Below are 12,087 nucleotides of genomic sequence, written 5' to 3'. Positions count from 1 at the left end.
CTACGATATCAGGTGACCGAAAGGAACAGGTGTTCTCATTGGGGCACCTTCGTAGCTTTTATAATTAAAAAGTTAATTATTGAAAGTTAATGAAGACATTGTCTTATGAGTTTGCTAACGTCCTCCTAAGGCTTGCCCTTCAGCATACGCTACATAGCAATTGACTTCCTCTCGGGAAAAGTGATATATATATTTTTTAAAGGTATGCTCGCAGTTAGCTGGGACACCATGTGTAACACATCTGGTTTAGACACATGCTAAGTTCGCCTCACCGTATTCTCGGAGACTAAGATCTATTCACTTGACCAAGCGATTTGCATGAAGAAATGAGTTCATAATTATCATTAATATAAGTAGGTATTAAAAAACTAATTCTGTAACGTCCATAGTCTGTTTTGCACAATGAAGACTGGTAGACTTTGGTTGAAGCCGCTGGTGATAGATCCTCCAGGACATGACGGAGGTGCCGTGGCCCATGGCGGGGTTAAGCTGATGGTGGCATCATGCCCGGAGGTGGCTTTGGTAACCCCGGAGGTGGTTTCGGTAGGCCCGGAGGTGGTTTCGATAGGCCCGGAGGTGGCTTTGGTAACCCCGGAGGCGGTTTCTGTAGGCCCGGAGGTGGTTTCGGTAGGCCCGGAGGTGGTTTCGATAGGCCCGGAGGTGGCTTTGGTAACCCCGGAGGCGGTTTCTGTAGGCCCGGAGGTGGTTTCGGTAGGCCCGGAGGTGGCTTTGGTAACCCCGGAGGTGGTTTCTGTAGGCCCGGAGGTGGTTTCGGTAGGCCCGGAGGTGGTTTCTGTAGGCCAGGAGGTGGCTTTGGTAACCCCGGAGGTGGTTTCTGTAGGCCCGGAGGTGGTTTCGGTAGGCCCGGAGGTAGTTTTGGTAGGCCAGGAGGTGGTTTCGGTAAGCCCGGAGGTGGTTTTGGAAGGCCCGGAGGTGGTTTCGGTAAGCCCGGAGGTGGCTTTGGTAAGCCCGGAGGTGGTTTCGGTAAGCCCGGAGGTGGTTTTGGTAGGCCTGGAGGTGGTTTCGGTAAGCCCGGAGGTGGCTTTGGTAAGCCCGGAGGTGTTTTTGGTAAGCCCGGAGGTGGTGTCATGCCCGATGGTGGGCTCACGCACGATGGTGGGGTTGGCGCTACTGTTGTCGCTGCCGTCGTAGTCCCACCTCCAGGACATGGTGCTGCAGTTGATGGCGGTGGTGTGGTAGGCGTGCCTGGACATTGCGCTACTCCATCGATAGGACAAAGAATTAGTGGGGCAAGATAACAGTGTTTCCTGTTCACATATATCGATATGGGGGGGGGGGATATGTTTATTAAGAAAAGAAAGGAAAGGTCAGCCAGACGAAGGTCGGCTTGCTATTCCAAACACAAAAAAGGAAAAGAAGGGAAGAAGGAAAGAAAAGGAGACGAAAATAAAAGGAAAATAAGAAAAGAAAAATAAGAAAAGAAAAGGGAAGAAAAAGGAGAAAAGGGGGGTAGTTAAGAAAAGGGAAGGAAAGAAAAAGAAGAAAAGAAAAGCGAAAGGAAAAGAAGAAAAGAAAGATATGGGGGTGAGTGCTTATCCTGGGCCTGCTTCATAGGGAACTTTGCCGATATGTGTCTGGAAAGTGAATTTCGCAGTGAGGTTGACCGTCATATTTTCCTTAAATTATCGCGAGCAATGCGGTAAAGTATCGCTTCTTGCAATGAAACAATCAAAGCACCATCATCACCATCATTATCAAAATGAAGTCGTCGTTTGTTTCTTATCGTATAGACCTGTCTGGTTAATTCTGACCACATCATACACAGGAGCAGATTTGTGGTTTCTCTGAAGGAGAATGTCCACAACCACGGGCGTACTGAGAAGGGTGCAATCAGGGGCCGTGCTCCCCCCCCCCCCCCCGAGCTTCGAGGTCACTTGTGAAAAATAGGTCGTCATGATGTTTCTCATATCTCCTAATACAGGTACCTATGAACCTAGAGGTATGATGAACCTCCTTACACCCGCACAGACCGCAGCGTCCGTCTCCAGGAAAAGGTCTGCGGGGCTGAGGCTATGCGTTCCCCCTCGTTGGAGGCACTATGCTCCCCCTTCCATTTTTTGGAATAGCAAGCCGACCTCCGTCTGGCTGACCTTTCCTTTCTTTTTTCTTAATAAACATATTCCCCCATGAAAAAGAAATCCGGGTAACTCTCATTTGAACCCCCATGCTGATATCAGGGTGGTCTACCAACCATTATAAAAATTCATAGTAAAGAACGTAGGCCCCGGAGAGACATGCGGTCAAAGGATTTTTTTCTGCCAATAATTTTTGCCACATATTGGTAACATTTTTATTTCATTTCAATTGACGGAAAGTTAATTTCCTGAATTGAACTCCGAAATTTCCCAAGGCAACCTAATGTTTTCTTTGCGGAAAAGGGTTCCGCGTGGTCATTTTACTCAGTATAGCACATAATCCCACTCGTAATGCAATGGCAATTGCCGAAATATATTCGCCGAAAATCCGTGGAAATGAGCCCTTGGCTCCGCCTCTTTTTTTGACGGCTCGTAGTTGAGCGCAAAGCTGCGAAGAAAGGAGGTTACATTGACACGCCACACGTACACTACACACACAATGTACACAATGTAACCTCCTTTCTTCGCAGCTTTCCGCTCAAACTACGAGCCGTCAAAAAAAGAGGCGGAGCCAAGGGCTCATTTCCACGGATTTTCGGCGAATTTATTTCGACAATTGCCATTGCATTACGAGTGGGATTATGTGCTATACTGAGTAAAATGACCACGGGGAACCCATTTCCGCAAAGAAAACGTTAGGTTCCCTTGGGAAATTTCGGAGTTCAATTCAAGAAATTATCTTAACGTCAACTGAAACGAAATAAAAATGTTACCAATACGTGGCAAAAGTTATTGGCAGAAACAAAAAAATTCCCTCCACCGCATGTCTCTCCGGGGCCTACGTTTTTTACTATGAAATTCTATCACGGTTGGTGGACCACCCTGTATGATACAAGGGGAATTTTACCACCGTATCACGAAGAGCTGACTCTGCTGTATCTACCCTATGATATACATACCACGTCCTTTGCCCTTCTTCACCTTGGGTGCCTTCGTTTTCTTTGGTTTCTTTCTTGGCTTGTCTTTCTTTGCTGCGTCGACCTCTAAGGGAAGTATCACGCATAGCACTGCTACAAGCAGTACGACGTGACGAAGACGCAGCATCATCGCAATGCCTGTTTGGCTGTTATGTTCACTCAATATAGAGATAACACGAGCCTTAGTCAAAGAGGGCGTGGCTAAGAGAGACACCTGTGACCCTCTTTCGCGCTACCAGCGACAACGTCGTGAACGGCTTCCGTTATATGATGCGCGCACTCATTCGCCAGTTGGAGGAGGCACAGCCCACCCGTGCAGAAAGGCATATTGAAGGAAAGAGCGAGAGAGTAATCTTGGTCTATCGGGCATTCTCAACTATATTTACTTTCATTGGGTGATTCGTCGTCTATATGTTGCCAGACATGTACAAGATACTCAAAAATGTATTTAAGATAGAGTATAAATACTGATAAATTAAAGTAATTAAGATAGAGTACAAAATACTTCAAAAGTATTTGAAATACAATTAAGATACTATTTATCCTTGAACGCAAAAAGTCACCGGTCACATGTCAATGCGGCAAGTCGCCGCTATGCGACATGAATCACCTAAACCCCGCGCGCTACGCAAGCCGCCGCTGTGTGATAGGAGTCATCTAAACATAAGTCCCAAAAAAATGACAAAGAGATACCACATAACTCCACTAAGTATATGTGACCCAGAACAAAGCAAACTTCTAGCAGGTCCCTGCTCGGCGAGGTCAGGATTCGCCATCACCACGTCGGGGCACACATATTAGAACCCTCACTCGCCAAGGATTAGTACACACGGGGCAAGATCTCTAAATGGAGACTTCCAAGAAGGGCCAATGTCCGGGTCAAGTCCGAGGGACTCAGGGAATTTCCACTGAACAAGCAAGATAATGGAAAGACAAGACACAGAAAGTTTGAGAGGGAGATCCAAAATATGTAATTAGAGTATTGAGTAGAAAATACCATAAAATGTATTTTAAATAGAGTGCAAATACACAAAACAAAAAGTATTGAGTACAGTACCAAAATACCACAAATTGTATTTAAAATACAGTATCTTAAATACAATACTCCAAATACGTACAAGTCTGTATGTTGCGCAGTCTGTTCCAAAAGCATGTCCCGCGATTTCCTAGGTATAAGTGGTTAAATTCGCGGTCTCAATAATTGGCGAGGAGGATTTCCTCCTCGTTTCTCTTTCTCAAATGCGCTACTAAAGGTGCGATTTCGGGGGCATTGAACCCCCGAATTTCCCTCGCCTAGTTCTACGCCACTGGTTGGTACATTATGCAAATGAAGCAGACAGAGCAGATAGGAAACAAACACAGGAACGTACAAGTGAAAGCTAGTGTAACGTGTATATCGACCTTCGCCAGTTCCAGGATGCAGGTCCAATGGCAACACGACGTATCCCGCTCTGTTGTCACTGTTATAGGTCCCACGCTTTCTCTTAAACGTTCTCCGCGACCGCCGCGCCCTGCACTCTAAGAAAAAAAAAAGTGTGAAAAGGTGGAAACTTCTGTAGTTACCACCTAAGTTCAACATAGCGTCTGATAAAAGGTGTAAAAGGGTGGTAAAAGCAATTACCATGTACCCAAATTGCTACAAAAAGGCGTACGCCTCCCTCGCTCACCGAATCAGAAGCGGTAACCCTATCATGCGTCGGTAGCAGGTAGAACTTTGCAAACTTTTAGCACAACATATGCGACAACTATAACCTCCTAAAGGGTGTATATGCTTCATCCTTTTTTCTGAGAGTGATGGGCACTCTTCCACCACGTGAGGCTGAACGACGCCTTTACACCTGCCTTCGAACACCGTTTCGGCTCCACGTCGTCTTCCTTCTGCCCCGACTGAGGCGTATACGACGACCTCCTCCGCACGTCGTCCTCGCTCCGCACATCATCCATTGTGGGCTGGGCAGCACCGCCAAGAGTGTATGCGCATTGAAATTGGTCTGCAACGTGTATCAACCAACGGCCGTTCGACTTCGCTATTTTTTTCAATGCGTGGTCAAACGCTACCCAGCAGATTCAAGGCCTTCATGTTTTTGCGGAGTTGTTCCACTCCACTGGACTGGCGACAGATCTTTAACCGTGTATTCACACGTGCGACATTCGCCCAGAAGCGGAAGATGCGAAAAGCGTCATAGCTTTCTGCTGTCACGTGAGCACGAGCACTCAACTTCGTGTCTTCACGTACACTGTTAACCGCGGGAAATATCCTGCTACACAGCCACGAGATATTCCGTAGCAGACGACAGGAAAACACTGTGTCGTCTGCTAAACGCGCAGCACGCCCTTCCCGGTATTGCTAAATCCAATCCCTAAATGCTCAACATGATACGGGACGGAACTTCAACTTTGTGAGAAGTGTTCTCGCTTTTTCTTCCACTAGAATATTCCGCGAGGATGTCGCTCTTTTCATCATCATCCCTCATTCGTTCCCAGAAAGGAATGGGGCAGTATGTGCACCGCCATAACGGCAGTGAAACGCTCACCTCTTCATCACCAAAAGTACATGTGTGTGCGTGTGTGTCGCGTGAAATACGAGAGGCCGAATAGGTGCAAGTTCACGTCGCGTGGGGTGAGGAGGTTCCTACGGTACGTCCACCCGAAACGCATCGGAGGCATGACCTAATGTCACCATATAGTCATCCATCCCTATTTTACACGTTGCTACGTATACATCGATGTTGTTATACAGTACGCCTTTTGCGCTTCGTTCGTTCAAGGTATCGTGCAAACGCAGCAATAAATCGAGTATAGCGAACATTGCCCGGAAAATTTGTGCGCATGCGCAACTTCATCTGCCGCACTGCGGCCAGCGCCCGCGTCTGTTGTCCGCTCCCCGGAAAACGCCCTTTTCCTTCACGTTGAGGGAGACGCGTGCGAGCTGCGGCAGTTGCGTGTTCAGCCGCCTCTCGAGTTCGATATAGACGACCAGATCACCTGCGTCATCGATTACGTTTCGCCGCCGCGCAAAGCACGCTGGTTGGCACAATCAGCTTTATCGGCCTATCAGGCGATGCATTTTTTTCCCGCTTCTTGCCCACCACAGCAAAATATAACCTCGAACCGGTCTTCTGGTGACGTCACATGTTAATAAACAAACCCAAGCAGCACAATGCACTGAAACTCGGGTGCAATACACTCTCAGAAAAAAGGGTGCCAGTTATACCTTTTAGGGGGTAATATTTGTCATATATGTTGTGCCTAAAAGGTTGCAAGGTTCTACCTGCTACCTCACTCTCTGCCACGAATGATAGGGTTATCACTTCTGATTCGGTGAGCGCGGGGGGCGTACGCCTTTTTGTAGCAATTTGGATACATGGTAATTGCTTTTACCACCCTCTTACACCCTTTATCAGGCGCTATTTTCATCTACGCTCTAAGAAAAAAAGAAGTAAAACGGCGAGTAATTGCAGCTTCTACTCCCCTAGTCTGCAATTACTGCCCATTTTAGTCCCCTAACCCGGCATTTAGTCCCGGCATGTACTCCCCAGGACTGCAAATTGCCACTAAACTTCGCGCATGGGTGTCCTGAATGAAACAGTCTACCTATATACCGGGTGTTTCAGTTAAATCCCCGGGCTAAATAATTCGCGAACGGGTGCACCAATCCACGAACTTTCTTTTTGACAAGTATCTGTCCGATACCACCTACAAGCTGCACACCGTGTGAATGAGTGGGAGGCGCTCATTATTAAAATAAAAATGCAAATGAGTTTCGTCAAAAAGCGTAACTTCTGAAGCAGGGCGCTGTCGGCATTAAAATGGGTACTACCCCTTTTGAGACCTTCAATGGACACCTTTTAGAGAAAAATCTGCCGCTCTTTCACTCCCTTATCCATCAATAAATTACGTCCTTACATTAATGAATTACACCAATGAATTACACCAATGAAATACGCCCTTTTGCGCTTCGCCGTGACCAGCCGCGACAAAAATACGTAAACCGAAACCAATTAATTACTGCAACAAATGACCCGCTTCGGTGGCAGATTTTTCTCTAAAAGGTGTCCATTGAAGGTCTCAAAAGGGGTAGTACCCATTTTAATGCCGACAGCGCCCTGCTTCAGAAGTTACGCTTTTTTTACGAAACTCATTTGCATTTTTATTTTAATAATGAGCGCCTCCCATTCATTCACACGGTGTGCAGCTTGTAGGTGGTATCTGACAGATACTTGTAAAAAAGAAAGTTTGTGGATTGGTGCACCCGTTCGCGAATTATTTAGCCCGGGGATTTAACTGAAACACCCGGTATATATATGTGCTCTTGATCAATTTGAGCTGCATAAGACTGTATAACGCAGACAACGTAGCAATTTTCCAGCCACACAGAGTAAGTAACAGTTAGAGCATCTTTCTCCGCAAATGTGCCCTATGTATGGCGCAAGATTTTATATCACGCGATATATCACGGTTGACGGTTCGCTTCAAAGTATTTTCATGCATGCACACGAATTATGAACTTGGGACTCTTACAACAGCGCGGGAAATGCAGTCTCCACTCTCTAGCATTCATTTACTCGTCTGCATTTACTCCCGAAAGGGACTACTTTTTGAGGCAGCGCATTTTGTGGCAGCGGCTGTGTGATTTATTTAGTCCCCAAAAGGAGTAAAAGTATTCCTTTTTTTCTTAGAGTGTAGTTGGTAACTATAGAAGTTACCACCTTTTCACGCCTTTTTTTCTTATACAGGGTGTTTCAGTTAAATCCCCGGGCTAAATAATTCGCGAACCGGTGCACCAATCGAATAACTTTCTTTTTTACAAGTATCTGTCCAATACCGCCTACAAGATGCGCACCGCGTGAATGAGCGGGAGCCGCTCATTAATTAAATAAAAATGCAAATGAGTTTCGTAAAAAAGCGTAACTTCTAAAGCAGGGCGCTGTCGGTATTAAAATGGGTACTACCCCTTTTGGGACCATCAGTGGACACCTTTCAGAGAAAAATCTGCCACCGAAGCGGGTCATTTGTTGCAGTAATTAATTGGTTTCGGTTTACGTATTTTTGTCGTGGCTGGTCGCGGCGAAGCGCAAAAAGACGCTCTTTCACTCCCTCATCCATCAATGAATTACGTCCTTACACCAATGAATTACACCAATGAATTACACCAATGAATTACGTCCTTTTGCGCTTCGCCGCGACCAGCCGCGACAAAAATACGTAAACCGAAACCAACTAATTACTGCAACAAATGACCCGCTTCGGTGGCAGATTTTTCTCTGAAAGGTGTCCACTGAAAGTCCCAAAAGGGGTAGTACCCATTTTAATACCGACAGCGCCCTGCTTTAGAAGCTACGCTTTTTTACGAAACTCATTTGCATTTTTATTTAAATAATGAGCGCCTCCCGCTCATTCACGCGGTGCACATCTTGTAGGCGGTATTGGACAGATACTTGTAAAAAAGAAAGTTATTCGATTGGTGCACCGGTTCGCGAATTATTTAGCCCGGGGATTTAACTGAAACACCCTGTAGAGTGTACGGATGGACGGTATCTGTCAGTTCCCCGAGTCTGTTCAAGGCCTTCCATCTACCCATCCACCCCTATTGCGCTCTAGTTTCAGCGCGTTGTGCTGCTTAGGGAGGGTCGTCTATATAGTGTGGCGTTCTATTTCTCTTCAGTGCTAACACATGCCATAATGGCGATATGATGCCCTCATTTCGCCATGATCCCGTTTGACAGCAGGCCTTGACGACGCATGTTTTCCTATTATACAATGCGCACTATACCGGGTGTTTCAGTTCAATCCCCCGGTTAAATAATTCGCGAACCGGTGCACCAATCGAAGTACAGTCGACCCGCGTTTATCCGGACGGCCTCGTTTCCTGTGAAAATGTCCGGATAGCGGGGGAACCGGATAAGTGAAACACGAAAATCCAGAGTGATCCTAAAAGGACATCTTTATTGAGCATTACAGAGAAAACTATACATTGTCATCTGTTTCATTCTAATACACGCCTTCAGTTCTTGCAAACCTTTGCTAACAGCATTAACTTGCGAAATATTGTTTTTGTTGCTCGGAAAATACTAGCGCTGTCTCAGTGCCGCACGCGGATATTCTACCGTCATAGCTGGTGCATCCCCGCATTCATCATCAGATTCTTTTTGAACACTATCGGAAGCGACGACACTGACGATGTCGTCATCTGCGATTACAGCGCAGGAGTCCTCGTTGCGGACCTTCTCAGTCTGAAATGACCAGTCAGCTGAGTGGATTAACGTGCAAAGTCGGAAAGGGAGAAAATTATTCATAGCAACACCGTCTTTGTGTCAGTAAAAAGGAGGCCACAACCAGGGTCCTCGACCTCGCTTGACTAGGTGTGAGCCAAGTGTCATTCCTGGACAATAACCGGATAACTGAAGCCGATTATTGGGTATTAGTCACTTCTGTTCCCTGGAATTCTCGTCCGAGTCCGGAAGCTGAAGTCCGGATAAACGAGGGCGAAATACATGGGGAGAAATCCGTCCCCATGCTATTTTGTCCGGATAGCGCAGGATCCGGATAAACGAAGTCCGGATAAACGCGGGTCGACTGTACTTCCTTTTTTTACAAGTATCTATCCGATACCGCCTACAAGCTGTGCACCGTGTGAATGAGTGGGAGGCGCTCATTATTTAAATAAAAATTCAAATGAGTTTCGTCAAAAAACATTATTTCTAAAGCAGGGCGCCGTCGGTATTAAAATGGGTACTACCCGGTTTGGGACCTTCAGTGGGCACCTTTTAGAGAAAAATCTGCAACAGTCTGCGTTTTAAGTCCTAAAGTCAATATATCTATCTATGCTGATGATGTCTGCCTTTGGACTATTGGGGAATCGAGGCCTGCTATCTTACACCGTCTTCAGCCTTCACTGGATAACATTTTGCGGTACCTAACGGAGGCAGGCATGGATATATCAACTGAGAAAACAGCAGTCATGGCTTTTACTCGGAAGCATATGCATCGGTATCAGCTCTTCCTTGGCGATACGCCTCTTAGGCAGGTAGCACACCATAGATTCCTGGGTGTCATCCTAGACTTCAACTTGTCCTGGAAGAAACACATCGATCACCTGGACACAAAGGCACACCGGTGGATTTTCGTCATTCGCCACTTTGCTGGGCCGAAGTGGGGAATGAATGAGAAGTCTCTTCTGGCCATCCACAAAGCCCTAGTCCGATCGACTCTGGTATATAGCCTACCATCAGTCTTGCACGGAATTTCACACACGCAAGAACGACGACTGCGGTGTATTCTAGCACGGAGCTTAAGGGTATGTCTTGGCGTCCCGAGAACTGCGGAAACGCGGATGGTGATAGCAGAAGCCCGCGAAATACCCATTGAAGTCTTACGGCAGAGGGAGACCATTCGCCATTACTTGCGCCTCAGAGCACACCACCGCCGCCATCCACTAATAGCAAAAGTTTGTCGCCAGAAGCAATGTGACGCATACAACTGTTTCATGGAAGTGAAACCTAAGGTTCCCCCGTTTTCTGCAAGATCAGTGGTGTCCACGACGCCTCCGTGGTCGCTTCCAGTACCATCGATCGCATTGTCAATTCCTGGTCTTAATGTCAAACGAATCCAAGTGCCTACATCAGTTCTGAAACAGCTTGCAGCGGATATGATGCACAGTCGATATTCTGACCACACTGCAGTTTTCACTGACGGATCCTCCAGTTATGAATGTTCATCGTCTGCATTTGTTATTCCAACTTACGGTGTGTTACATGGATACCGTCTCTCACACCGCACATCACCAACGTCGGCTGAGCTATATATGCTATCCTGTTGTTTCTACGTAAGACGTCCTGTGACGATCCGCGGGCCTGGGTCATCCACTCAGATTCAAAGGCTGCGCTTCAATGTATAGCCAAAATGGGAATACGTGGATCGCTCGCCCCAGTTGTCACTGATATCCTCCATCAGGTTCAGCGTCTACGCGATCACGGTCATCATATATCCCTGCAGTGGGTCCCGGGTCATTGTGGTTTGAGCGGAAACGAAGAAGCCGACAGAGCCGCAACGGCTGCCCAACAGTCTCGGACTGTTGTACCAACGGTGTTATCAAGAGGAGACAGGAGATCACTTCTGAATGAGCTCATTCAGCCACTAGCTCGCCAGCAGTGGAGTCGGGACATCACTGACAGGTCTCTCATGTATTCGGTGGATCCCACTCTGTCCTTCTCAGTTCCTGACCGTTTACCACGCTATTTTACGTCCCTCCTGCACAGCCTTCGTCTCAACGTAGCCTTCACTCCCCAATTCAAGTGCCGAATCGGATACTGTGACAGCTGCCTATGCTCCAAATGTGGCGTCGTAGCGAACATTGAGCACGTCCTAATAGAATGTAAGCTCTACGAAGCGGAGAGGCGGCTACTCTGTGCTTAGCTCAGTAGTGCTAGCCGACAGACGTTCAACATGGCTGCAATTCTTGGCCCATGTCGGAGCCATGTGCAACACCGTCGAGGTCATTCTTCTGATGTTCTTGGAGTTCCTCTTGGCTACCGGCTTGCTCCAGACGCTGTAGGGTCCTCCCCTGCATCTCAAGGACCATTGGCGCTTCTTTCATGTGCTTCTTCCTTTTATGGGACGTAGCGTTGCGCAACCAGAGGACGGGAGTTCAAGAGTTGTACTTGCACATAAATTCATTTTCATGTTTCACATCTCATGTTTCTCGTGTAATGGGGTAGTGTACTGCTCTCAAGCGGTGAATCACCCCAGGCCATAGTCATGATTTATTTGTTGTTGTTGTTGTTGTGCACGTAGCCAACACTCAGAATTTCCATTGCTTTAAAATAGAAACAGCGGTAAAGTGCACGAGGAACACTTCCCCCTGCGGGTCTCAATGTGGGTATGCGGGTATACAGAGAGCACTGCGGGTGCGGGTCGCCCAGATTAAAGTCTTGCGGGTACGGGTGCGGATCACAAGTGCGCGGGTACTGTGCGGGTGTGGGTCCAAGTTTACCTACCCGCACTCACCTCAAATA

General features: G+C 47.2%; 1 protein-coding gene across 1 annotated transcript; it reads right to left on the bottom strand.

The window, feature by feature from the left end:
* Positions 1-484: 484 nt before the first annotated feature.
* LOC135392577 (formin-2-like) lies at positions 485-1,090 on the bottom strand. The gene has a single exon (XM_064623282.1). The coding sequence runs from the start codon at positions 1,088-1,090 to the stop codon at positions 485-487; it is 606 nt and encodes a 201-aa protein (XP_064479352.1).
* Between the last annotated feature and the right edge of the window lie 10,997 nt (positions 1,091-12,087).

Source organism: Ornithodoros turicata, chromosome 4 (assembly GCF_037126465.1).
Source record: "Ornithodoros turicata isolate Travis chromosome 4, ASM3712646v1, whole genome shotgun sequence".
In the NCBI taxonomy this organism is placed as follows: domain Eukaryota; kingdom Metazoa; phylum Arthropoda; class Arachnida; order Ixodida; family Argasidae; genus Ornithodoros; species Ornithodoros turicata.
Note: the sequence above shows the minus strand (reverse complement) of the source record. Positions and strands in the feature narration are given on the sequence as shown.

Excerpts from the sequence above, each read along its gene's own strand:
- LOC135392577 (XM_064623282.1), bottom strand. The coding sequence starts at position 1,090 with ATGACACCACCTCCGGGCTTACCAAAAACACCTCCGGGCTTACCAAAG.